Source organism: Scyliorhinus canicula, unplaced genomic scaffold (genome assembly GCF_902713615.1).
Source record: "Scyliorhinus canicula unplaced genomic scaffold, sScyCan1.1, whole genome shotgun sequence".
In the NCBI taxonomy this organism is placed as follows: domain Eukaryota; kingdom Metazoa; phylum Chordata; class Chondrichthyes; order Carcharhiniformes; family Scyliorhinidae; genus Scyliorhinus; species Scyliorhinus canicula.
The window spans coordinates 34,229-60,040 of record NW_024055910.1 but is presented as its reverse complement, the minus strand read 5'-3'; the positions used below and the strand labels follow the sequence as shown (position 1 = coordinate 60,040).

The following is a 25,812-nucleotide window of genomic DNA, read 5'->3' as shown; positions in this document are numbered from 1 at the left end:
GTGCAATATTGTTCACAGCCCATTCCTCTTCATTCTCCCAGGATCCCGACACTTGAAGACTCTGATCCTCTCGCACAATGACCTGGGCTTCAAAGGTGTCCAGTTTCTCTTGAGAAATCTTGCCCATGATGTCCTTTCGCATCTGGAGATCGCCTCGGTGCTCGGTAACCACGACGACAGGCCCTTCATGGGACTGGTGACAAAGTACCTCAGCCAGGTCAGTCCCTTGTGGTCCCTGACGTCAGCGAGGGTCTTTGCCCCACGTCACCCAAGTAGCGACTCCTCAGCCCTGGGGTGGGCAATTCCCTTTCCTGTTTGTGAGTCTTGAGTTTCAGACAAGTGCTTTGAGCAGACAATCATGTTGGCGGGAACTCTCGGGAGGCGGGGGGTTTGGGGGGGATGGGCGGGATGTTGGGGGGCGTGGGAGGAGGCTGCTATGTCCAACCTATTGCCCAGAACTCACTTTGTGTGACTACTCCAGTTCGACTGGCTCGCAGTGGATCTCTGTATATCCGCTAACATTGTGCTTATGTTCATAGAATTATAGAATTTACAGTGCAGAAGCAGGCCATTCGGCCCATTGAGTCTGCACCTGGCCTTGGAAAGAGCACCCTACCCAAGCCCACACCTCCACCCTATCCCCACAACCCAGTAACCCCACCCAAAACTAAGGGCAATTTGGACACTAAGGGGCAATTTGGCATGTCCAATCCACCCAACCTGCACATCTTTGGACTGTGGGAGGAAACCGGAGCACCCGGAGGAAACCCACGCAGACACGGGGAGAACGTGCAAACTCCGCACAGACAGTGACCCAAGCCGGGAATCGAACCTGGGACCCTAGCGCTGTGAAGCAATTGTGCTATCCACTGTACTACCATGCTGCTGTACATTAATTGGATTTGATTTACTGTCACATGTACCGGGGTACGGTGAAAAGTACTGTGCTGCGTACAGTCCAGACAGATCATTCCATACATGTAAAAACAGGACATACGTAAATACACAATGTAAATGCATCGGGTGAAGCATACGGAGTGTAGTACTGCTCAGTAGAGAAGATGTGTGAAGAGATCAGTTCAGTCCACAAGGGGCTGGTTAGCACAGGTTTTGAAAGCAGACCAAGGCAGGCCAGCAGCACGGTTCAATTCCCGTAACAGCCTCCCCGAACAGGTGCCGGAATGTGGCGACTAGGGGCTTTTCACAGTAACTTCATTGAAGCCTACTTGTGACAATAAGCGGTTTTCATAAGAGGGTTGTTTAGGAGTCTGGTAACACCGGGGAAGAAGCTGTTTTGAATCTATTAGTGCATGGCCTCAAGACTTTTGTATCTCCTACCCAATGGAAGAAGTTGAACGTGTGAGTAAGCAGGGTGGGAGGGGTCTTTGATTATGCTGCCCGCATTCCCCAGGCAGCGGGAGGTGTAGATGGAGTCAATGGATGGGAGGCGGGTTTGTGTGATGGAGTGGGCGGTGTTCACGACTCTCTGAAGTTCCTTGCGGTCCTGGGCCGAGCAGTTGCCATACCAGGCTGTGATGCAGCCAGATAGGATGCTTTCTATGGTGCATCTGTATAAGTTTGTAAGGGTTAATGTGGACATGCCGAATTTACTTAGTTTCCTGAGGAAGTGTAGGTGCTGTTGTGTTTTCTTGGTGGTTGTGTTGACGTGGGTGGACCAGGACAGATCTTTGGTGATGTGCACACCTAAGAATTTCAACCATCTCCACCTCGGCCCCGTTGATGCTGACAGAGGAGTGTACTATACTTCACTTCTTTAAGTCAGTCGTGAATACCACTGAATTAGTAAACCAGCAGACTGATGGTCTGGAGACATATTCAAATCACACCACAGGAATTTAAATAGCCTCAGTCATGGTGATCATCAAGCTGTTGTGTTGTCATAGAAAATAGAAGCAGAAGGAGGCCATTCGGCCCTTTGAGTCTGCTCTGCCATTCATTATGATCATGGCTGATCAGCAAGTTCCATATACTGGGGCGGCATGGTGGCGCAGTGGTTAGCACTGCTGCCTCACGGCGCCGAGGTCCCAGGTTCAATCCCGGCTCTGGGTCACTGTCCCTGTTGAGTTTGCACGTTCTCCCCATGTCTGCGTGGGTTTAACCCCCACAACCCAAAGATGTGCAGGGTAGGTGGATTGGCCACGCTAAATTGCCCTTTAATTAGAAAAATGAATTGGGTACTCTAAATTTATTTATATTTTTAAAGTTCAATACACTGATCCCACCTTCCCCCCCCCCCCCCCCCCCCCCCCCCCCCCCCTCGATTCCCCGCTGGGTCACTGTCTGTGTGCGGTGTCTGCACGTCCTCCCCGTGTCTGCGTGGGTTTCCTCCGGGTGCTCCGGTTTCCTCCCACAGTCCAAAGACGTGCTGTTATGTGAATTGGACATTCTGAATTCTCCCTCAGTGTACCCGAATAGGCGCCGGAATGTGGCGACTAGGGGCTTTTCACAGTAACTCCATTGCAGTGTTAATGTAAGCCTACTTGTGACAATAAAGATTATTATTACCCATTTAGCCCCAAGAGCTAATTCCTTCTTGAAATTACACAACTTTTTGACCTCAACTACACAGATTCACCGCTCTCTGGGTGAAGAAACTTCTCCTCATCTCAGTCCTAAAAGGTTTACCCCTTATCCTCAAACTATGCCCCCTGGTTTTGGGCTCCCCCACCATCGGGAACGTTCTTTCTGAATCTACCCTGTCTAATCCTGTTAGAATTTTGTGAGTTTCTATGAGATCCCCTCTCACTCTTCTAAACTCCAATGAATATAATCCTAACTGATTTAGTCTCTCCTCATCTGACAGTACCACCCTCCCAGGAATCAGCCTGCGCTGCATTCCCTCCATAGCAAGAACATCCTTCCTCAGATAAGGACACCAAAACTGCCCACAATACTCCAGGTGTGGCCTCACCAATGCCTGATAGAACTGCAGCAAAACATCTCTATTCCAATACTCAAACCCTCTCGCTATGAAGGCCAACATACCTGCTGTACCTGCAGGCTGACATTCAGCGGCTGAATGGACGAGGACCCCACAGGGTGGGGAGTGGGTTTGGGTAAGATGCTCTGCCTGAGGGTCGGTGCCAACTCCTACACTGTAGGGATTCTGCCATTCTATGCTATCTGAAATGGCCGAGCAAACCACACAGTTGTATCGGAATAGGAGCAGGGTTAGGCCATTCAGCCCCTTAGGCCTGCTTCGCCATTCAACTAAATCACGCTTGATCGTCTATAGCAATGCCATTTCCTGCTATTTATAAGAAGTAGTAATGTATCAGTTTCTGCTTCGGCCATTTTCAGTGACTGAACTCCCAGCTTCTGGGATCGAGAATTCCAGAGTTTCTCCTCCCTCTGACCCAGGCCATCCCTCCTCACCTCCCTCTGACTCAGGCCATCCCTCCTCACCTCCCTCTGACCCAGGCCATCCCTCACCTCCCTCTGACCTAGGCCATCCCTCCTCACCTCCCTCTGACCCAGGCCATCCCTCACCTCCCTCTGACCCAGGCCATCCCTCCTCACCTCCCTCTGACCCAGGCCATCCCTCACCTCCCTCTGACCCAGGCCATCCCTCACCTCCCTCTGACCCAGGCCATCCCTCCTCACCTCCCTCTGACCCAGGCCATCCCTCCTCACCTCCCTCTGACCCAGGCCATCCCTCCTCACCTCCCTCTGACCCAGGACATCCCTCACCTCCCTCTGACCCAGGCCATCCCTCCTCACCTCCCTCTGACCCAGGCCATCCCTCACCTCCCTCTGACCCAGGCCATCCCTCCTCACCTCCCTCTGACCCAGGCCATCCCTCCTCACCTCCCTCTGACCCAGGCCATCCCTCCTCACCTCCCTTTGACCCAGGCCATCCCTCCTCACCTCCCTCTGACCCAGGCCATCCCTCCTCACCTCCCTCTGACCCAGGCCATCCCTCCCCACCTCCCTCTGACCCAGGCCATCCCTCCTCACCTCCCTCTGACCCAGACCATCCCTCCTCACCTCCCTCTGACCCAGGCCATCCCTCACCTCCCTCTGACCCAGGCCATCCCTCACCTCCCTCTGACCCAGGCCATCCCTCCTCACCTCCCTCTGACCCAGGCCATCCCTCACCTCCCTCTGACCTAGGCCATCCCTCCTCACCTCCCTCTGACCCAGGCCATCCCTCACCTCCCTCTGACCCAGGCCATCCCTCCTCACCTCCCTCTGACCCAGGCCATCCCTCACCTCCCTCTGACCCAGGCCATCCCTCACCTCCCTCTGACCCAGGCCATCCCTCCTCACCTCCCTCTGACCCAGGCCATCCCTCCTCACCTCCCTCTGACCCAGGCCATCCCTCCTCACCTCCCTCTGACCCAGGCCATCCCTCCTCACCTCCCTTTGACCCAGGCCATCCCTCCTCACCTCCCTCTGACCCAGGCCATCCCTCCTCACCTCCCTCTGACCCAGGCCATCCCTCCCCACCTCCCTCTGACCCAGGCCATCCCTCCTCACCTCCCTCTGACCCAGACCATCCCTCCTCACCTCCCTCTGACCCAGGCCATCCCTCACCTCCCTCTGACCCAGGCCATCCCTCCTCACCTCCCTCTGACCCAGGCCATCCCTCCTCACCTCCCTCTGACCCAGGCCATCCCTCCTCACCTCCCTCTGACCCAGGCCATCCCTCCTCACCTCCCTCTGACCCAGGCCATCCCTCCTCACCTCCCTCTGACCCAGGACATCCCTCCTCACCTCCCTCTGACCCAGGCCATCCCTCCTCACCTCCCTCTGACCCAGGCCATCCCTCACCTCCCTCTGACCCAGGCCATCCCTCCTCACCTCCCTCTGACCCAGGCCATCCCTCCTCACCTCCCTGACCCAGGCCATCCCTCACCTCCCTCTGACCCAGGCCATCCCTCCTCACCTCCCTCTGACCCAGGCCATCCCTCCTCACCTCCCTCTGACCCAGGCCATCCCTCACCTCCCTCTGACGCAGGACATCCCTCCTCACCTCCCTCTGACCCAGGCAATCCCTCCTCACCTCCCTCTGACCCAGGCCATCCCTCACCTCCCTCTGACCCAGGCCATCCCTCACCTCCCTCTGACCCAGGCCATCCCTCCCCACCTCCCTCTGACCCAGGCCATCCCTCCTCACCTCCCTCTGACCCAGGCCATCCCTCCTCACCTCCCTCTGACCCAGGCCATCCCTCCTCACCTCCCTCTGACCCAGGCCATCCCTCACCTCCCTCTGACCCAGGCCATCCCTCACCTCCCTCTGACCCAGGCCATCCCTCACCTCCCTCTGACCCAGGCCATCCCTCACCTCCCTCTGACCCAGGCCATCCCTCACCTCCCTCTGACCCAGGCCATCCCTCACCTCCCTCTGACTCAGGCCATCCCTCCTCACCTCCCTCTGACCCAGGCCATCCCTCCTCACCTCCCTCTGACCCAGGCCATCCCTCCTCATCTCCCTCTGACCCAGGCCATCCCTCCTCACCTCCCTCTGACCCAGGCCATCCCTCCTCACCTCCCTCTGACTTAGGCCATCCCTCCTCACCTCCCTCTGACCCAGGCCATCCCTCACCTCCCTCTGACCCAGGCCATCCCTCACCTCCCTCTGACCCAGGCCATCCCTCCTCACCTCCCTCTGACCCAGACCATCCCTCACCTCCCTCTGACCCAGGCCATCCCTCCTCACCTCCCTCTGACTGAGGCCATCCCTCACCTCACTCTGACCCAGGCCATCCCTCCTCACCTCCCTCTGACCCAGGCCATCCCTCACCTCCCTCTGACCCAGGCCATCCCTCCTCACCCCCCTCTGACCCAGGCCATCCCTCCTCACCTCCCTCTGACCCAGGCCATCCCTCCTCACCTCCCTCTGACCCAGGCCATCCCTCACCTCCCCCTGACCCAGGCCATCCCTCCTCACCTCCCTCTGACCCAGGCCATCCCTCCTCACCTCCCTCTGACCCAGGCCATCCCTCCTCACCTCCCTTTGACTCAGGCCATCCCTCACCTCCCTCTGACCCAGGCCATCCCTCACCTCCCTCTGACCCAGGCCATCCCTCCTCACCTCCCTCTGACCCAGGCCATCCCTCACCTCCCTCTGACCCAGGCCATCCCTCACCTCCCTCTGACCCAGGACATCACTCCTCACCTCCCTCTGACCCAGGCCATCCCTCCTCACCTCCCTCTGACCCAGGCCATCCCTCCTCACCTCCCTCTGACCCAGGCCATCCCTCCTCACTTCCCTCTGACCCAGGCCATCCCTCCTCACCTCCCTCTGACCCAGGCCATCCCTCACCTCCCTCTGACCCAGGACATCCCACCTCACCTCCCTCTGACCCAGGCCATCCCTCCTCACCTCCCTCTGACCCAGGCCATCCCTCACCTCCCTCTGACCCAGGCCATCCCTCCTCACCTCCCTCTGACCCAGGCCATCCCTCCTCACCTCCCTCTGACCCAGGACATCCCTCACCTCCCTCTGACCCAGGCCATCCCTCCTCACCTCCCTCTGACCCAGGCCATCCCTCCTCACCTCCCTCTGACCCAGGACATCCCTCACCTCCCTCTGACCCAGGCCATCCCTCCTCACCTCCCTCTGTCCCAGGACATCCCTCACCTCCCTCTGACCCAGGCCATCCCTCCTCACCTCCCTCTGACCCAGGCCATCCTCCTCACCTCCTCTGACCCAGGCCATCCCTCCTCACCTCCCTCTGACCCAGGCCATCCCTCACCTCCCTCTGACCCAGGCCATCCCTCACCTCCCTCTGACCCAGGCCATCCCTCCTCACCTCCCTCTGACCCAGGCCATCCCTCCTCACCTCCCTCTGACCCAGGACATCCCTCACCTCCCTCTGACCCAGGCCATCCCTCACCTCCCTCTGACCCAGGCCATCCCTCCTCACCTCCCTCTGACCCAGGCCATCCCTCCTCACCTCCCTCTGACCCAGGCCATCCCTCCTCACCTCCCTCTGACCCAGGCCATCCCTCCCCTCCCTCTGACCCAGGCCATCCCTCACCTCCCTCTGACCCAGGACATCCCACCTCACCTCCCTCTGACCCAGGACATCCCTCCTCACCTCCCTCTGACCCAGGCCATCCCTCACCTCCCTCTGACCCAGGACATCCCTCCTCACCTCCCTCTGACCCAGGCCATCCCTCCTCACCTCCCTCTGACCCAGGCCATCCCTCACCTCCCTCTGACCCAGGCCATCCCTCCTCACCTCCCTCTGACCCAGGCCATCCCTCCTCACCTCCCTCTGACCCAGACCATCCCTCCTCACCTCCCTCTGACCCAGGCCATCCCTCCTCACCTCCCTCTGACCCAGGCCATCCCTCATCTCCCTCTGACCCAGGCCATCCCTCCTCACCTCCCTCTGACCCAGGACATCCCTCCTCACCTCCCTCTGACCCAGGCCATCCCTCCTCACCTCCCTCTGACCCAGGCCATCCCTCCTCACCTCACTCTGACCCAGGCCATCCCTCACCTCCCTCTGACCCAGGCCATCCCTCACCTCCCTCTGACCCAGGCCATCCCTCCTCACCTCCTTCTGACCCAGGCCATCCCTCACCTCCCTCTGACCCAGGCCATCCCTCCTCACCTCCCTCTGACCCAGACCATCCCTCCTCACCTCCCTCTGACCCAGGCCATCCCTCCTCACCTCCCTCTGACCCAGGCCATCCCTCACCTCCCTCTGACCCAGGCCATCCCTCACCTCCCTCTGACCCAGGCCATCCCTCACCTCCCTCTGACCCAGGCCATCCCTCCTCACCTCCCTCTGACCCAGGATATCCCTCCTCACCTCCCTCTGACCCAGGACATCCCTCCTCGCCTGAGTCCTAAATGGACCCTCGATGTGGACAACTTCACATTTTTTACATTATATTCCATCTGCCATGTTCTTGTCCACTGACTGGGCCTGTCTATATTCCCTTGAAGCCTCTTTGAACCCTCCTCACAACTCACATTCCCACCCAGTTTGGTGTCATCGTCAAGCTTGGAGATGTAACAATTGGTCCCCGCATCCAGATTGTTAATGTAGATTGTGACTAGCTGTGGTCCCAGCCCTGTACCTTGCCAAAGCCCATTGTTAACAGCCTGCAATCCTGAGAAGACCCATTTATTTTGTTTTCTGTCTGTTAACCGATTCTCAATCCGCACCAGTACATCAGCCCCAATCCCATGTGCTCTCGTTCTCTTTACTAACCTTCTGCGTGGTATCTTATTCAAATGAACAAAGAACAAAGAAAAGTACAGCACAGTAACAGGTCCTTCGGCCCTCCAAGCCTGTGCCGACCATGCTGCCCGTCTAAACTAAAATTGTCTACACTTCCGGGGTCCGTATCCCTCTATTCCCATCCTATTCATGTATTTGTCAAGATGCCCCTTAAATGTCACTATCTTCCCGGCTTCCAGCACCTCCTCCGGCAGCGAGTTCCAGGCACCCACTACCCTCTGTGTAACAAACTTGCCTCGTACATCTCCTCTAAACCTTGCCCCTCAAGCCTTAAACCTATGCCCCCAAACTCTTCTGAAAATCCACATACACCACATCTACTGGTTCTCCCTTATCTACACAGTTTATCACATCTTCAAAAAAACTCCAGTAGGTTTGTCAAACATGATTTCCTCTTCATCAATCCATGTTGGCTTTGTCTAATCCCATTCTAAATGTCCTGTTATCACATTCTTTATATTAGACTCCAGCATTTTCTCTGTTTCTGCCGTTGGGTTTAGGGGTCTGTTGTCCCGTTTACTCCTTCCCTGCTTTTTTTACATTGCGGGATCATATTTGGGACCCTCCAATCTGCCAGGACTCTTCCAGAATCTACAGAAGTTTGAAAGGTAACTACCAATGTGTCCACTATGTCTGCAGCCGTCTCTTCCAGCACTCTGGGGTGTAGCTCATTGCATCCAGGGGAATAGTCCCATTAATTATAGGGATGGGCGAGAATTGGAATGTTCACCAATGGCCAGGGGATGTGCGAAAGTCACTGGGGTGAATGTGGTTCTCAGTCACAGGGCTGCCTCCCACGGATTTGAAACTGATCTCAACATAGACACAAAGGGATTGGATTTGTTTATTGTCACGTATACGTGAAAAGTATTTTTCTGCGAGCAGCTCAACAGATCATTAAGTACATGGGAAGAAAAGGGAATAAAAGAAAATATATAATAGGGCACACAGGGTACACAATATAACTACATAAGCATTGGCATCGGATGAAGCATACAGGGTGTAGTGTTAATGAGGTCAGTCCATAAGAGGGTCATTTAGGAGTCTGGTGACAGCGGGGAAGAAGCTGTTTTTGAGTCTGTTTGTGCGTGTTCTCAGACTTCTGTATCTCCTGCCCGATGGAAGAAGTTGGAAGAGTGAGTAAGCCGGGTGGGAGGGGTCTTTGATAATGCTGCCCGTTTTCCCCAGGCAGCGGGAGGTGTAGATGGAGACAATTGATGGGAGGCGGGTTAGTGTGATGGACTGGGCGGTGTTCACGACTCTCTGAAATTCCTTGCGGTCCTGGGCCGAGCAGTTGCCATACCAGGCTGTGATGCAGCCAGATAGGATGCTTTCTATGGTGCATCTGTAAAAGTTAGTAAGGGTTAATGTGGGTTAATGTGTGTGAGATCTACCCAGCCACATTGCGCTCGATCGGGAATTACAGAGTTATGTGCTGGCCGAGTAACCCTAACCCTGAATCGACAAGAGGTACAGTCAGCGTGAGCAGTTGGCGAATCGAAATCCAAGTTCCGGTAGAAAGCTGGGACCAGTTCAAAGAGAGCTGCCAGATTGCTGTAAAGATCCATTTGGTTCATGAATGCATGATCACGCCAATACGTGACTCCCGTGCCGTATGGGTGTCTGTTAGCTGCCTTTGCCAGCTGTCCAAGAAGGCAGATCAGATGTTTTCCCCAGTCTGATGAGTCCAGAACCAGAGATTATAGTCTCAGAATAACGAGCAGATGATTGAAGACTGAGATGAGGAGACATTTCTTTATTCAGAGGGTGGTGAAACTTGGGAGCACTCTACCCCAGAGGGCTGTGGAAGCTCAATCATTCAGTATATTCATTTTAGCAATCTATAGATTTCTGGAGACTAATGGCATTAACGGATTTGGGGAAAGTAGGAAAAAATGTCACAGAGGTAGATGATCAGATATGATGGGCAGGTTTCTGTGGTGATACGCATCACTGTAAATGCACAAGGGGCTATTGTAAATACACGTAGACTAGATAGACACTAGAGGGAGCACCAGAGACATGACACACAGACATTCAACCAATAGGTCAGTAAGATAGGACACGACCAATGGGCATTCATGATACACACAGAGGTGACACTACCACAGGGGGGCATTACACCAACCCATATAAAAGGACACAGCACACATGATCTTCCTCTTTCCAGTGGAGACACTCAGTGAGTACACAGGGTTGATTTGAAACACATCACACCCACCACGTGGATTGTAGCAGACTGGTTCGTCAGTCTGAGTAGCTATAGCAGGATTAACAGGAGAGTCGAATCCAAGTAGGAGAATCGTTAACAGTTTAATAAACGTGTTAAAGCTATCTCCAAGTCTGAACTTCCCTTTGTCAGAGTGAACATCAAGAAAGCAGCTTCTGCTACGTCAAGAGCAGAACAAAACAGTTTCTCCGTCGCCCGACCCCAAAATCGGGATCGGGCGGAGAATGGACTCCGACGGCAGAATCGGGGCCGGCGCCGATTTGATGCCGGCTCCGCCCCCTCCAAACCGGCGTCGCTATGATGCATGCCGTCAACCCTTCCAACAGCGTTGGCACGTCATTGGCCGGCCCACCCGCGATGCTCCGCCCACCGTGGGCCGGGTTCCCGATTGCGCAGGCCACGTGTGGTCCCAGCGGTCGGGAAGCCAGCGTGCCGGCTGCGGACAGTGTTCAGCGCCACCTCACTCGGCCGGGATCCATGCCGCTGGCCGGGGGCGGGGCTTCTGCTTGGGCTGGGGGGGACTGGTGGGGGGTGGCCAGCGGGTGGGCTGTGGGGTTGCAGTTGGCGGGTTAGGGTCCGCATACGGCTGGAATCATGTTTTACGGTGCGACCGACAGAGATAGATAGGTTCCTGATCAATAAGGGGATCAGGGGCTATGGGGAAAGGCAGGAGAATGGGGATGAGAAAAATATCAGCCATGATTGAATGGCGGAGCAGACTCGATGGGCCGAGTGGCCTAATTCTGCTCCTATGGTCTTCTGGACCGGTGCAGGTCGTCAGCCTGCGCATGCACGGCCCGGAACCAGGCCATTCTCCGGCCCTTTTCGGTGTGCGGAACCGGTGCTAGCCCCTCACCGGTACCAGAATCGGTGAGGGGTTTGTGCCGATTTTCCTGTCGTGAACCTCCCGCGGATTCTTCATTCACCTCAGAAACGGAGAATCCAGCCCGATGTGGTGAAATGGCAGAGCAGGCTCGATGGGCCAAATGGCCTCCTCTTATGTTCCTATTTGTCTTTCGTCCCTGGTTATCCAGGCTCCTCACAGGTGGCAGATGTCATGATATGCAGTAAGTGTATATACGGGCAGCACAGTAGCACAGTGGTTAGCATTGTGGCTTCACAGCTCCACGGTCTCAGGTTCGATTCCCGGCTTGGGTCACTGTTGTGCGGAGTTTGCACGTTCTCCCCGTGTCTCCGTGGGTTTCCTCCGGGTGCTCCGGTTTCCTCCCAGTCCAAAGATGTGCGGGTTAGGTGGATTGGCCATGAGAAACTGCCCTTAGTGTCCAAAAAGGTTAAGTGGGGGTTGCTGGGTTGTGGGGATCGGGTAGATCCGTGCGCTTGAGTGGCTTGCTCTTTGTAAGGGCCGGTGCAGACTCAATGGGCCGAATGGCCTCCTTCTGCACTGTAAATTCCATGATAACAAGTGTATATAGCCTCCGACCACTAGGTGTCATGAAAGGGGAATAGGATACTGGACCCGGACCGAGCTAGTCTTGATTAGAGTTACAGAGGTTGTTAGTAGCATGGTTAGAAGCTCCACAGTTTGGGTAGCAATAGTTTAGTTTACCCACAGTTTATTCAACATTAAATAACTAGTCTTGAACTCGATGTTCTGTCACACACTGATTCATTAATTATCATTGTTATGGGCCAGGGTTTAGAGAACCCCAAAGTGTATCATGGAGTTCACCTGACCCACAACTTTTAATAGATTGTGGTGTGGGGAGCACACGGCCCACTCTACAGGTGTGGGAGAGCAGAAATGGGAAAGTATTTTTAAAGCAAAACAATGTTTATTCTATGAAATCAAGTTAACCTTTTGAAAACATACATAGAACATAGAAAATACAGCACAGAACAGGCCCTTCGGCCCACGATGTTGTGCCAAACTTTTGTCCTAGATTAAGAACAAATTAATCTAGACTCCATCATTCTACTGTAATCCATGTACCTATCCTATAGCCGCTTGAAGGTCCCTAATGTTTCCAACTCAACTACTTCCACAGGCAGTGCATTCCGTACCCCCACTACTCTCTGGGTAAAGAACCTTACTCTGACATCCCCCCTATATCTTCCACCATTCACCTTAAATTTATGTCCCATGTAATGGTTTGTTCCACCCGGGGAAAACGTCCCTGACTGTCTGCTCTATCTATTCCCCTGATCATCTTATAAATCTCTATGAAGTCGCCCCTTATCCTTCTCCGTTCTAATGAGAAAAGGCCTAGCACCCTCAACCTTTCCTCGTAAGACCTACTCTCCATTCCAGGCAACATCCTGGTAAATCTCCTTTGCATCTTTTCCAAAGCTTCCACATCCTTCCTAAAATGAAGCGACCAGAACTGCACACAGTACTCCGAATGTGGCCTTACCAAGGTTTTGTACAGCTGCATCATCACCTCACGGCTCTTAAATTCAATCCCTCTGCTAATGAACGCTAGCACACCATAGGCCTTCTTCACAGCTCTATCCACTTGAGTGGCAACTTTCAAAGATCTATGAACATAGACCCCAAGATCTCTCTGCTGCTCCACATTGCCAAGAACCCTACCGTTAACCCTGTATTCCGCATTCATATTTGTCCTTCCAAAATGGACAACCTCACACTTGTCAGGGTTAAACTCCATCTGCCACAGTGAACATCTTAGCAGCCATTAATTCAAATACAACACTAAGTAATCCTTAATAACTTCCCAAACAACATCCACAAGACAAAAGAAACAACTTTTAACAGAAGCACATCAGGTTGACATTTACTACTGAGAACATTTATAATTCTGAATTCACCAAATGTTCAAGAGATAGTCTTTTGATGGCAGACAGAACAGCAGTACACCTGCTTGGTCTGGCTTCAGCTCCAACACTGAAAACAAAACCAAAAACACAGACACACCCAAGCTTTCCTCAAAGTGGAACTAAAAAGCTGACAGACAGCCCAGCTCCACCCACTCTCTGACATCACTGCAGTAAAAAACACCCATTTCTTAAAGGTACTCTCACATGACACCATAGAACAACAAAATAACAGGAGAGACTTTGGTGTTTTGCTAATCATAAAGTATTTTTCTCTGCTCCAGGGTGGCTGTGTTATGACACATCTCAACCTTTCCAAAAACTCACTGACAGATGATTCGATCGGAGAGTTTTCCAGGTAAATGTTACCCATCATCAATCATTCGGCATCAATATACCTTTTATATAATGACTGTGAGAGTCAAGCCTCTTCCTTTACACACTGATCCAAGCAACTGTACCAACAGACAGCATTGACAGGAACTACCACACAACCGAGGGAGATTGCTAACACGGTGGTCACACGGTTGTATAACAGCGCTAGGGTGGCACGGTGGCACAGTGGTTATCACTGCTGCCTCACAGCTCCAGGGACCTGGGTTCAATTGCAGCCTTGGGTCACTGTCTGTGCGGAGTCTGCACGTTCTCCCCGTGTCTGCGTGGGTTTCCTCCGGGTGCTCCGGTTTCCTCCCATAGTCCAAAGATGTGCAGGTTTGATGGGGTTACGGTGACGGGGAGGGGGTGTGGATCTTGGTAGGGTACTCTTTCAGACGGTCAGTGCACACTCGATGGGCGGAATGGCTCCCTTTTGAACGCTAGGAATTTCATGGTTCTTTACCTGTACACTGACTGGTGTCTCTCAGTCCCCTCTCTCTCTCAGGGAGATATCTGTACACTGGTGTCTCTCAGCCCCCTCTCTCAGGGAGATATCTGTACACTGACTGCTGTCTCTCAGTCCCCCCTCTCTCTCAGGGAGATATCTGTACACTGACTGGTGTCTCTCAGTCCCCTCTCTCTCAGGGAGATATCTGTACACTGACTGGTGTCTCTCAGTCCCCCCTCTCTCTCAGGGAGATATCTGTACACTGACTGCTGTCTCTCAGTCCCCCCTCTCTCTCAGGGAGATATCTGTACACTGACTGGTGTCTCTCAGTCCCCTCTCTCTCTCAGGGAGATATCTGTACACTGACTGCTGTCTCTCAGTCCCCCCTCTCTCTCAGGGAGATATCTGTACACTGACTGGTGTCTCTCAGTCCCCTCTCTCTCAGGGAGATATCTGTACACTGGTGTCTCTCAGCCCCCTCTCTCAGGGAGATATCTGTACACTGACTGCTGTCTCTCAGTCCCCTCTCTCAGGGAGATATCTGTACACTGACTGGTGTCTCTCAGTCCCCTCTCTCCCTCAAGGAGATATCTGCACACTGACTGCTGTCTCTGTCCCCTCTCTCTCAGGGAGATATCTATAAACTGACTGGTGTCTCTTAGTCCCCTATCTCTCAGGGAGATATCTGTACACAGACTGCTGTCACTCAGTCCCCTCTCTCTCAGGGAGATATCTGTACACTGACTGGTGTCTCTCAGTCCCCTCTCTCTCTCAGGGAGATATCTGTACACTAACTGCTGTCTCTCAGTTCCTTCTCTCTCTCAGGGAGATATATGTACACTGACTGGTGTCTCTCAGTCCCCTCTCTCTCAGGGAGATATCTGTACACTGACTGCTGTCTCTCAGTCCCCTCTCTCAGGGAGATATCTGTACACTGACTGGTGTCTCTCAGTCCCCTCTCTCCCTCAAGGAGATATCTGTACACTGACTGCTGTCTCTGTCCCCTCTCTCTCAGGGAGATATCTATAAACTGACTGGTGTCTCTTAGTCCCCTATCTCTCAGGGAGATATCTGTACACAGACTGCTGTCTCTCAGTCCCCTCTCTCTCAGGGAGATATCTGTACACTGACTGGTGTCTCTCAGTCCCCTCTCTCTCAGGGAGATATCTGTACACTGACTGGTATCTCCCAGTCCCTTCTCTCTCTCAAGGAGATATCTGTACATTGACTGGTGTCTCTCAGTCCCCTCTCTCTCTCAGGGAGATATCTGTACACTGACTGGTATCTCTCAGTCCCTTCTCTCTCTCAAGGAGATATCTGTACACTGACTGGTGTCTCTCAGTCCCCTCTCTCAGGGAGATATCTGTACACTGACTGCTGTCTCTCAGTCCCCCCTCTCTCTCAGGGAGATATCTGTACACTGACTGGTGTCTCTCAGTCCCCTCTCTCTCAGGGAGATATCTGTACACTGGTGTCTCTCAGCCCCCTCTCTCAGGGAGATATCTGTACACTGACTGCTGTCTCTCAGTCCCCTCTCTCAGGGAGATATCTGTACACTGACTGGTGTCTCTCAGTCCCCTCTCTCCCTCAAGGAGATATCTGTACACTGACTGCTGTCTCTGTCCCCTCTCTCTCAGGGAGATATCTATAAACTGACTGGTGTCTCTTAGTCCCCTATCTCTCAGGGAGATATCTGTACACAGACTGCTGTCACTCAGTCCCCTCTCTCTCAGGGAGATATCTGTACACTGACTGGTGTCTCTCAGTCCCCTCTCTCTCTCAGGGAGATATCTGTACACTGACTGCTGTCTCTCAGTCCCTTCTCTCTCTCAGGGAGATATCTGTACACAGACTGCTGTCTCTCAGTCCCCTCTCTCTCAGGGAGATATCTGTACACTGACTGGTGTCTCTCAGTCCCCTCTCTCTCAGGGAGATATCTGTACACTGACTGGTGTCTCTCAGTCCTCTCTCTCCCTCAAGGAGATATCTGTACACTGACTGGTGTCTCTCAGTCCCCTCTCTCTCTCTCAGGGAGATATCTGTACACTGACTGGTATCTCTCAGTCCCTTCTCTCTCTCAAGGAGATATCTGTACACTGACTGGTGTCTCTCAGTCCCCTCTCTCTCTCAGGGAGATATCTGTACACTGACTGGTATCTCTCAGTCCCTTCTCTCTCTCAAGGAGATATCTGTACACTGACTGGTGTCTCTCAGTCCCCTCTCTCAGGGAGATATCTGTACACTGACTGCTGTCTCTCAGTCCCCTCTCTCTCAGGGAGATATCTGTACACTGACTGGTGTCTCTCAGTCCCCCCTCTCTCTCAGGGAGATATCTGTACACTGACTGCTGTCTCTCAGTCCCCCCTCTCTCTCAGGGAGATATCTGTACACTGGTGTCTCTCAGCCCCCTCTCTCAGGGAGATATCTGTACACTGACTGCTGTCTCTCAGTCCCCTCTCAGGGAGATATCTGTACACTGACTGGTGTCTCTCAGTCCCCTCTCTCCCTCAAGGAGATATCTGTACACTGACTGCTGTCTCTGTCCCCTCTCTCTCAGGGAGATATCTATAAACTGACTGGTGTCTCTTAGTCCCCTATCTCTCAGGGAGATATCTGTACACAGACTGCTGTCACTCAGTCCCCTCTCTCTCAGGGAGATATCTGTACACTGACTGGTGTCTCTCAGTCCCCTCTCTCTCTCAGGGAGATATCTGTACACTGACTGCTGTCTCTCAGTCCCTTCTCTCTCTCAGGGAGATATCTGTACACAGACTGCTGTCTCTCAGTCCCTCTCGCAGGGAGATATCTGTACACAGACTGCTGTCTCTCAGTCCCCTCTCTCTCAGTGAGATATCTGTACACTGACTGGTGTCTCTCAGTCCCCTCTCTCTCAGGGAGATATCTGTACACTGACTGGTGTCTCTCAGTCCCCCCTCTCTGTCAGGGAGATATATGTACACTGACTGGTGTCTCTCAGTCCCCTCTCTCTCAGGGAGATATCTGTACACTGACTGGTGTCTCTCAGTCCCCTCTCTCAGGGAGATATCTGTTCACTGACTGCTGTCTCTCAGTCCCTTCTCTCTCAGGGAGATATCTGTACACTGACTGGTGTCTCTCAGTTCCTTCTCTCTCTCAGGGAGATATATGTACACTGACTGGTGTCTCTCCGTCCCCTCTCTCTCTCTCAGGGAGATATCTGTACACTGACTGGTGTCTCTCAGTCCCCTCTCTCAGGGAGATATCTGTTCACTGACTGCTGTCTCTCAGTCCCTTCTCTCTCTCAGGGAGATATCTGTAAACTGACTGGTGTCTCTCAGTTCCTTCTCTCTCTCAGGGAGATATCTGTACACTGACTGCTGTCTCTCAGTCCCTTCTCTCTCTCAGGGAGATATCTGTACACTGACTGCTGTCTCTCAGTCCCTTCTCTCTCTCTCACTTTCTGTCAATGGCTTTTCAATTGGTTATTTTTACATCGAATGGGGTGCTTTTGAAAGATAATAACTGTCGTTCTGTGGGAAAGGAGGAGCCAATGAGATTGGAACCAGCTCCTCCAGTGTCTCTTCCCCTCTGCACTGGCCTCCTTTCAAGTTTCACTGTTCAATTTTGTTTGCTTGCCGTTTCGGCAAAGTCGGTCTGTGTTGAGTGTGAAAAGCTGCTGGACAAACACAAGTTCTTGTTTGTAGTTGATGTTGGGTTTTGCTGGATCGACCTCTGGATGTTGTCCAGTCTCCCGGCAAGATCCCAATCTCACCCCAGTGTCACCTGTCGAGGGAGGGAAGTCTTTCTCCCGAGAGAGATTGCCGAGCATCCAGGGAGCGAGCTGGCGGGTGGAACTCACGGCACGTTTCCCCTCTCTCCCTGTAGGTGTTTGGAGTCCTTCCCAGCATTGGCTTCCCTTGACCTATCGCAGAATCCAGGGATCACTTCCAGTGGGATGGAGGCACTGTTGACAGCGTTTGCCAAGAAGGATTCATGGATGGAAGTCCTTGATTTATCAGGTCAGTTGGGTACGGCATTGCATTATTCCCGGGTAGTTGGGAACCAAGAGTGTTGAGGGAAGGAGCAGCTGAGGGTGGCCAATCCTCATTGGATGTCATTCTGGAGGTTCCCTCGCGTGGTCGCTCCTCTTTGCCATTGGTCACCTAATACACTCATCCTCACTTTCCTGAGCCAATCAGAATGTGACAAATTCTTTGACCAGTAAAGGGTTATGGGGATAAGGCGGGGAAGTGCCGTTGAGGATTATATATCAGATCAGCCATGATCTCATTGAATGGCGGAACAGACTCGATGGGCTGAATGGCCTATGTCTGCTCCTACGTCCTGTGGTGTTTGGTACCTGACTGGATGGTAAAAAGCCGGAAATGAATAAATGTGTTTGTATTAGAACCTTAGTTAGGCCACACTTGGAGTATAGTGTTCAATTCTGGTCGCCACACTACCAGAAGGATGTGGAGGCTTTAGAGAGGGTGCAGAAGAGATTTACCAGGATGTTGCCTGGTATGGAGGGCATTAGCTATGAGGAGAGGTTGAATAAACTCGGTTTGTTCTCACTGGAACGACGGAGGTTGAGGGGCGACCTGATAGAGGTCTACAAAATTATAAGTGGCATAGACAGAGTGGATAATCAGAGGCTTTTTCCCAGGGTAGAGGGGTCAATTATTAGGGGGCATAGGTTTAAGGTGCGAGGGGGCAAGGTTTAGAGGAGATGTACGAGGCAGGTTTTTTACACAGAGGGTAGTGGGTGCCTGGAACTCGCTGCCGGAGGAGGTGGTGGAAGCAGGGACGATAGTGACATTTAAGGGGCATCTTGACAAATACATGAATAGGATGGGAAAAGAGGGATACGGACCCAGGGAGTGTAGAAGATTTTAGTTTAGACGGGCAGCATGGTCGGCACAGGCTTGGAGGGCCGAAGGGCCTGTTCCTGTGCTGTACTTTCCTTTTTTCTATTTGTTGTGGGAACATTGGCAATCGATGGGAGTGGGGGCTTTTCTATTACATCCAGGATGCCGAAGGGCTGAAGCAGAGGCCACAATCCTTTCGGGAAATCCTGCCCGATTTGAATAGTGTGTGAAAGGTCGAGGCAGACCGTGGCCTGTCACATACGCCCCAGCGGTGGGTTGCCAAATCAGCCTGCATTGCCGTCTCTGGGCTGCCAGTCAGGTGAGAGGAGGGACCAGAGGCCTGCACTCGCTGAATGAAGCCTGCCCTTTTCTCAGGGCACGCTCGGCACATTCCAACCTGAGCAGGCCGCTGAAAATCTCTAAACTGTAGCTGAGGTTAAAAAGGCGTGATCGTTCCTGACCCGGGAAGGGAGGGGGGGGTGTGAAGCGACGAGGTCCTTTTCTCTGAGAATAGGTTGGTTCCAACCTTGCCGTGCGATGTTTGTGAGGAGAGTGTGAGACTCCGCAGGGATACGGTGAAGGACAAGGAGGCGCCTGGGTTTACTGAGTGACTGGATGATCATAAGGAGCAGGAAGGAGGGGCGGGCCATTCGGCCCCTCAAGTCTGCTCTGTCATTCAGTCAATTCTGTGTAACTCGGCCTTGAACATATTCAATGACCCATCGCTGAACAGGGCTGTACCTGACTGAAAAGCAGATAGATAGAATCAAACCTAGAGGCCATTCAGCCCATCCTGCTCCTGCACGCTCATTGTTCATTAGTGCTGCTCCTTTGTTTCCCCCCCCCCCCCCCCCCCTTGGGAAGGCAGTGGCTCAGTAGTGTTGTCACTGGACGAGTACTCCAGAGACTCAGGGTACTGCGCGGGGGGGCCCAGGTTCAAATAATAATAATCTTTATTCGTGTCACAAGTAGGCTTACTTTAACACTGCAATCAAGTTACTGTGAAAAGCCCCTAGTCGCCACATTCCGGCGCCTGTTCGGGTACACGGAGGGAGAATTCAGAATGTCCAATTCACCCAACAGCACGTCTTTCGGGACTTGTGGGAGGAAACCGGAGCATCCGGAGGAAACCCACGCAGACACGGGGAGAATGTGCAGACTCCGCACAGACAGTGACCCAAGCCGGGAATCGAACCTGGGACCCTGGGGCTGTTAAGCAATGGTGCTAACCACTGTGCTACTGTACATGTGACTCCAGACCCACAGCAATGTGGTTGACTCCCGAATGCCCTCAGGGATGGGCAATGAATGCCGGCCCCGGCCGGCGACACCCACACCCCGTGGGCGAAGGAAAACACAAATCTCTGGATAGCTTTCCTGTTGATGTATTTCTGTTCTTGGTAATTATTCATCAAAGCTGAGCCCAGTACCTGGATTTATGATATCGTGTGTGGGGGGGGGGGGGGGGGGGGGGGCAGGTTCTGAGTCTAGCTGAACTGGACCAGGAGTTGGGTTTTTATTCATTTGAGGGATGTGGGCGTCGTGGGCTAACAGCACAGTGGGTGTACCTACGCCACAGGGACTGCAGCGGTTCAGGAAGGCAGCTCACCACCACCTTCTCCAGGGAAATTACAGACGGGGAATCCATTTGCCAGCGATGCTCCAATTCCACGACAGAATACATCTTTTAAAAGATGCAATTTTTGGGGAGGTGAAGCTGCTCAAATTGCAGAGATTCCGCTGTGCCAGGGGCGGGGAGACCCCGCTGTGCCAGGGAGACCCCGCTGTGCCGGGGAGACCCCGCTGTGCCGGGGCGGGGAGACCCCGCTGTGCCGGGGCGGGGAGACCCCGCTGTGCCAGGGGAGGGCAGACCCCGCTGTGCCGGGGAGACCGCCGTGCCAGGGGTGGGGAGACCCCGCCGTGCCAGGGGAGGGCAGACTTCGCTGTGCCAGGGCCGGCAGACCCCGCTGTGCCAGGGGCGGGGAGACCCCGCTGTGCCGGGGCGGGCAGGCTCTGCTGTGCCGGGGAGACCCGCCGTGCCAGGGGAGGGCAGACTCCGCTGTGCCAGGGGCGGGGAGACCCCGCTGTGCCAGGGCCGGCAGACCCCGCTGTGCCGGGGAGACCCGCCGTGCCAGGGGAGGGCAGACTCCGCTGTGCCAGGGCCGGCAGACCCCGCTGTGCCGGGCAGACCCCGCTGTGCCAGGGGAGGGCAGACTCTGCTGTGCCAGGGGCTGGCAGACCCCGCTGTGCCAGGGCCGGCAGACCCCGCTGTGCCAGGGGAGGGCAGACCCCGCTGTGCCAGGGGAGGGCAGACCCCGCTGTGCCAGGGCCGGCAGACCCCGCTGTGCCAGGGGAGGGCAGACCCCGCTGTGCCGGGGAGACCGCCGTGCCAGGGGTGGGGAGACCCCGCCGTGCCAGGGGAGGGCAGACTTCGCTGTGCCAGGGCCGGCAGACCCCGCTGTGCCAGGGGCGGGGAGACCCCGCTGTGCCGGGGCGGGCAGGCTCTGCTGTGCCGGGGAGACCCGCCGTGCCAGGGGAGGGCAGACTCCGCTGTGCCAGGGGCGGGGAGACCCCGCTGTGCCAGGGCCGGCAGACCCCGCTGTGCCGGGGAGACCCGCCGTGCCAGGGGAGGGCAGACTCCGCTGTGCCAGGGCCGGCAGACCCCGCTGTGCCGGGCAGACCCCGCTGTGCCAGGGGAGGGCAGACTCTGCTGTGCCAGGGGCTGGCAGACCCCGCTGTGCCAGGGCCGGCAGACCCCGCTGTGCCAGGGGAGGGCAGACCCCGCTGTGCCAGGGGAGGGCAGACCCCGCTGTGCCAGGGCCGGCAGACCCCGCTGTGCCAGGGGAGGGCAGATCCCGCTGTGCCGGGGAGACCCCGCTGTGCCAGGGGAGGGCAGACCCCGCTGTGCCAGGGGCGGGGAGACCCCGCTGTGCCAGGGGTGGGGCGCTGGTTGGTGTGATGGGTCCTGTGTTTGGTGTTAAGGTCAGGATCCTGGATTTTAACCCAGTTGAGGCTGGTTGGACGGTTTTGGGAGCTGTTCGAGGCTCGGCCGCACTCACCTCCTCATCCTGGCATCGATTGGCATTTTAACGCCATTGGCTTGTGTGGGAGCCCATGAGGTGGAGGGGTGGGGGGGGGGGGATAACGGGTTTGATTTTTCGGGTGGTGGGGTTGTGTGAAGTGTGGTGAATGTAATTCACACTATTGTTCTGTATGGCATTGTGTCCTTGTGGGCTCTGTCTGTGAGCCGTTTCACGGCTCTGCCCATAGGGGGAGATTAGGAGCTTGTACTGGGCTCCACCCTCGGCTCCGCCCATGGCCCCTCCCACTACCGGAAGTATAAAGTGCTGCAGCCGCGTGAGCCTGCCCTCAGTTCTTCTGGTCGCAGGCAGGCTCAGTTGTAAGACTATTAAAACCACAGTTTACTTCCCAGTCGTGTTCCGAGTGAATTGATGGTCACATCAGGAAGTATTTCCAGGTGCAAGAATTCTGTAAGAGATTAAATAAATCCCCAAATGAGGTTTATAAAGCAACTGGTTACTGTGTGAGAAACTAAAGTAGCTCAGGATTTTCATGTCAACCTCTTCATCTTCAATGGTGTGAATTTCCAGCTCTGCCCACCGAGAGAGAGAGAGAGATAGAGAGACAGAGAGAGAGAGAGACAGAGAGAGAGGAAGGTAGAGAGACAGAGAGAGAGAGAGAGACAGAGAGAGAGATAGAGAGACAGAGAGATAGAGAGACAGAGAGAGAGGAAGGTAGAGAGAGAGATAGATAGATAGATGGATAGGTAGATAGCTAGGTAGATAGATAGAAAGATAGGTAGACAGACAGACAGATAGATAGATGGAGACAATGGAAAGAGAGAAGGGGAGGAGTGAGAGAGGGGAAAAGGAGGGAGAGAGGGGGATGAGAGAGCTGGGGACTGACCTTATATATTTTCCAGGTTGTTCAGTAGATCACAATGACATCAGATGTGAGGCTGCGAGCTGGAACCTGGGAGATCTTCGTCTGTGAATCCTGGCGGAACAGAATGGAAAAAGCACCGAATTCCAAAAAAATCTCCAGAATGTAACAGCAGCAGAATTGCCAAGTACTGAGAGCGACAGCGATTAACTCCACATTCCTTACTGACCGCTGGGATTAACGAGGGGTCACAGGAAGAGGCGGAGGCGCTCAGCCCCTTGCGGATCTACATGGTGACTCCTCTCGCCTTCTTTCACTCCAGCCTGGGTTCCACCACCCTCTGCACAGAGGTCAAGAGGACATGGCTGTGTCATTTAAAAGGCGTCCTCCTGACCACTGCCTCCTGTTGGCTCTGCTGCTGACGCTGTGTAACGGAGGAGGGATTCCCGAGCACTGACTGACCTCCAGCATGGCTCTGCTGTTAATGCTGTAAAGGAGGGATTCCCGAGCACTGACTGACCTCCAGCATGGCTCTGCTGCTGACGCTGTGTAACGGAGGAGGGATTCCCGAGCACTGACTGACCTCCAGCATGGCTCTGCTGTTAATGCTGTGTAACGGAGTGATTCCCGAGCACTGACTGACCTCCAGCATGGCTCTGCTGTTAATGCTGTGTAACGGAGGAGGGATTCCCGAGCACTGACTGACCTCCTGTTGGCTCAGCTGTTAATGCTGTAACGGAGGAGGGATTCCCGAGCACTGACTGACCTCCTGTTGGCTCAGCTGTTAATGCTGTAACGGAGGAGGGATTCCCGAGCACTGACTGACCTCCTGTTGGCTCAGCTGGAAGCTCACATCTCCGTCCAGGCTGAATGCCGACTGGAGCGAGAGAGACTGGAACCAGACCCTGTCCTCACCCACTGCTCACAGCACAGATTGTCGTCACTGAGGAAGCTCCGACTATCACCTACCCAACCCCAGGGACACAGAGGCTGACAGCAGTCCCCTGGTGGGATTGGCTGTGGCTCTCTCGCCTCTGAATCAACCGATCAGGGGTTCAATTCCCCACTCCAGCGACTAGGGCACAGGATCCCAGCTGACCCTCCCAACTTTCCATCACTCCTCCACATTTCCTGCTGCCTCCACTCTCCTGATTCTCCCTCAGGTCAGTGTGTATGTTTCCCCCCTGTGTGTGTGTGTGTCTCTCTGACATCTTCCAAGGGGGCTTATCGAGGAACTCGTCATTACCTGATGAGCAACAATCCCAACTCTCTGATGTCTCCCCTCGTTGCCTTTCCTAACCAGTGTATTGGCTGAGGGGGTACAGCCCTCTCAAAGGCCGGGTGAGGAAATTAGGGATGGGCAATAAATGTCAGCGGCACCCACATCGCATTAAAAATAACCATCTGGCCAATCTCACCAGCTCCGACCTGTCTGACTCATTGCTGACCTGAGCACTCTGCCCTTCAATCAGCTCTCCTCTCTCACCATGACCCTGACATAACCCTGGCTGAGGGGTGATGACATCTTCCCACAACCGAAGCCACCTCCCCCCCCCCCCCGGATCTGGTCCTGCCCCATCAAGACACTCGTGGATGTGCTTCAGAGCTGGTCACATGACCACGCCTTGACTTGACCCCCCCCCCCCCCAACCCAATCCTCAGACATTCTCTCCTCCTTTGGTCACGTCACCCTGTCCCGTTCCTCGCCCCTCCCCATTCCAAATCCTCATTCTTCTCCACTCTCCTCCCTCTTCCCCCCCCCCACCCCCTCCTCGAATTTCTTCTCCACTCTCCTCCCTCTCCCCCCCCCCCCCACCCCCTCCTCGAATTCACTTCTGGCTGCCAATCCAGGCTCTCCTCCCTCCATTCACTTCTAACCTCCTCCATCAAACCCTCACCTCCGACAGTAAGCGCGAGAAACTCGAGCATCTCTATGCCGCCCTCTGATCAACCATTTCCCCCCCCCCCCCCCTTCCATTGGTGGTCTGCACCCACCTTCCTCTAACATTCCATCCTGCCTCACCCCTCAGCTCCCGGATTCCTCCAGTTCTCTCCCCCCCCTATCTGAGCTTACCTTGTCCATGAGACACATGATACACTAACAGGGTTTAAAAGGCATCTTGGCAAACACATGGATAGGATGGGTATAGAGGGATACGGCACAAGGAAGGGCTGAGGGTTTTGGCCAAGGTTGGTATCATGACCGGTACAGGCTTGGAGGGCCGAAGGGCCTGTTCCTGTGCTGTATTGTTCTTTGAGGCCTACATCCTGTTCCCTTGATCTTATTGCCACAAAACTGCTGATCACCCAATGTCCCCTCCTGGTTCCCATATTAGCCAATAACATTAACGGGTACCTTCCCTCTCTCTGCTTTTAAATCTGCCATCATCGCCCCACCCCTCAATGAGAAACACTGGGCTGGATTCTCCGCCGGCCGGATGCTCCGTTTTGCCGGCGGCCCAGGGTTTCCCCGACGGCGTGGGGCTGCCCCACAACGGGAAACCCCATTGACCAGCCCGGCGAAACGGGGAATCCAGCCAGCGAGCCACATCTGGTGCGGCGGGGCGGAGAAACCAGCCCACTAACTCCTGACCTCTCTGTCCTTGCAAACTACCCTCCCAATTCCAACCTCCCATTCCTCTCCAAGGACAATGAATGCGTTGTCTCCTCCCAAATCCATTCCCATCTTTCCGAAAACTCACCCTCCAATTAGGTTTCTGCCCCAGCTACACTTCCAAAATGGCTCTTATCAAAGTCACAGATGACATCCCGCGTGACTGTGACGTGGGTAAACCTTCCCCCCTCATCCATCTCGCCCTGCCTGCAGCCTTTAATCCAGTTTGCCCACACCATCCTCCTCCAACACCTCTCTGCTGGCTTCGAGCTGGGTGGGGCTGCTCTCTCCCCAGTTCCATTCCTACCCGTCTGATCGCACCCAGAGAATCCCCCACACTGCGTTACCCCTGCTGTCCCCCAAGGATATATCCAGTG

At 54.6% G+C, this 25,812-nt stretch overlaps 1 protein-coding gene across 1 annotated transcript in view; it reads left to right on the top strand.

Moving 5' to 3' along the window:
* Positions 1-24,361, top strand: part of LOC119961324 (tonsoku-like protein) — a 69,246-nt gene extending 44,885 nt beyond the window's left edge. The window contains exons 14-17 of the mRNA XM_038788718.1: positions 42-217; positions 13,533-13,606; positions 17,936-18,069; positions 22,862-24,361. Of these exons, the coding sequence (XP_038644646.1) occupies positions 42-217; positions 13,533-13,606; positions 17,936-18,069; positions 22,862-22,932 (455 nt within the window). The 3' untranslated portion in view covers positions 22,933-24,361. The remainder of the gene's footprint in view (positions 1-41; positions 218-13,532; positions 13,607-17,935; positions 18,070-22,861) is intronic.
* The last annotated feature ends 1,451 nt before the right edge of the window (positions 24,362-25,812 follow it).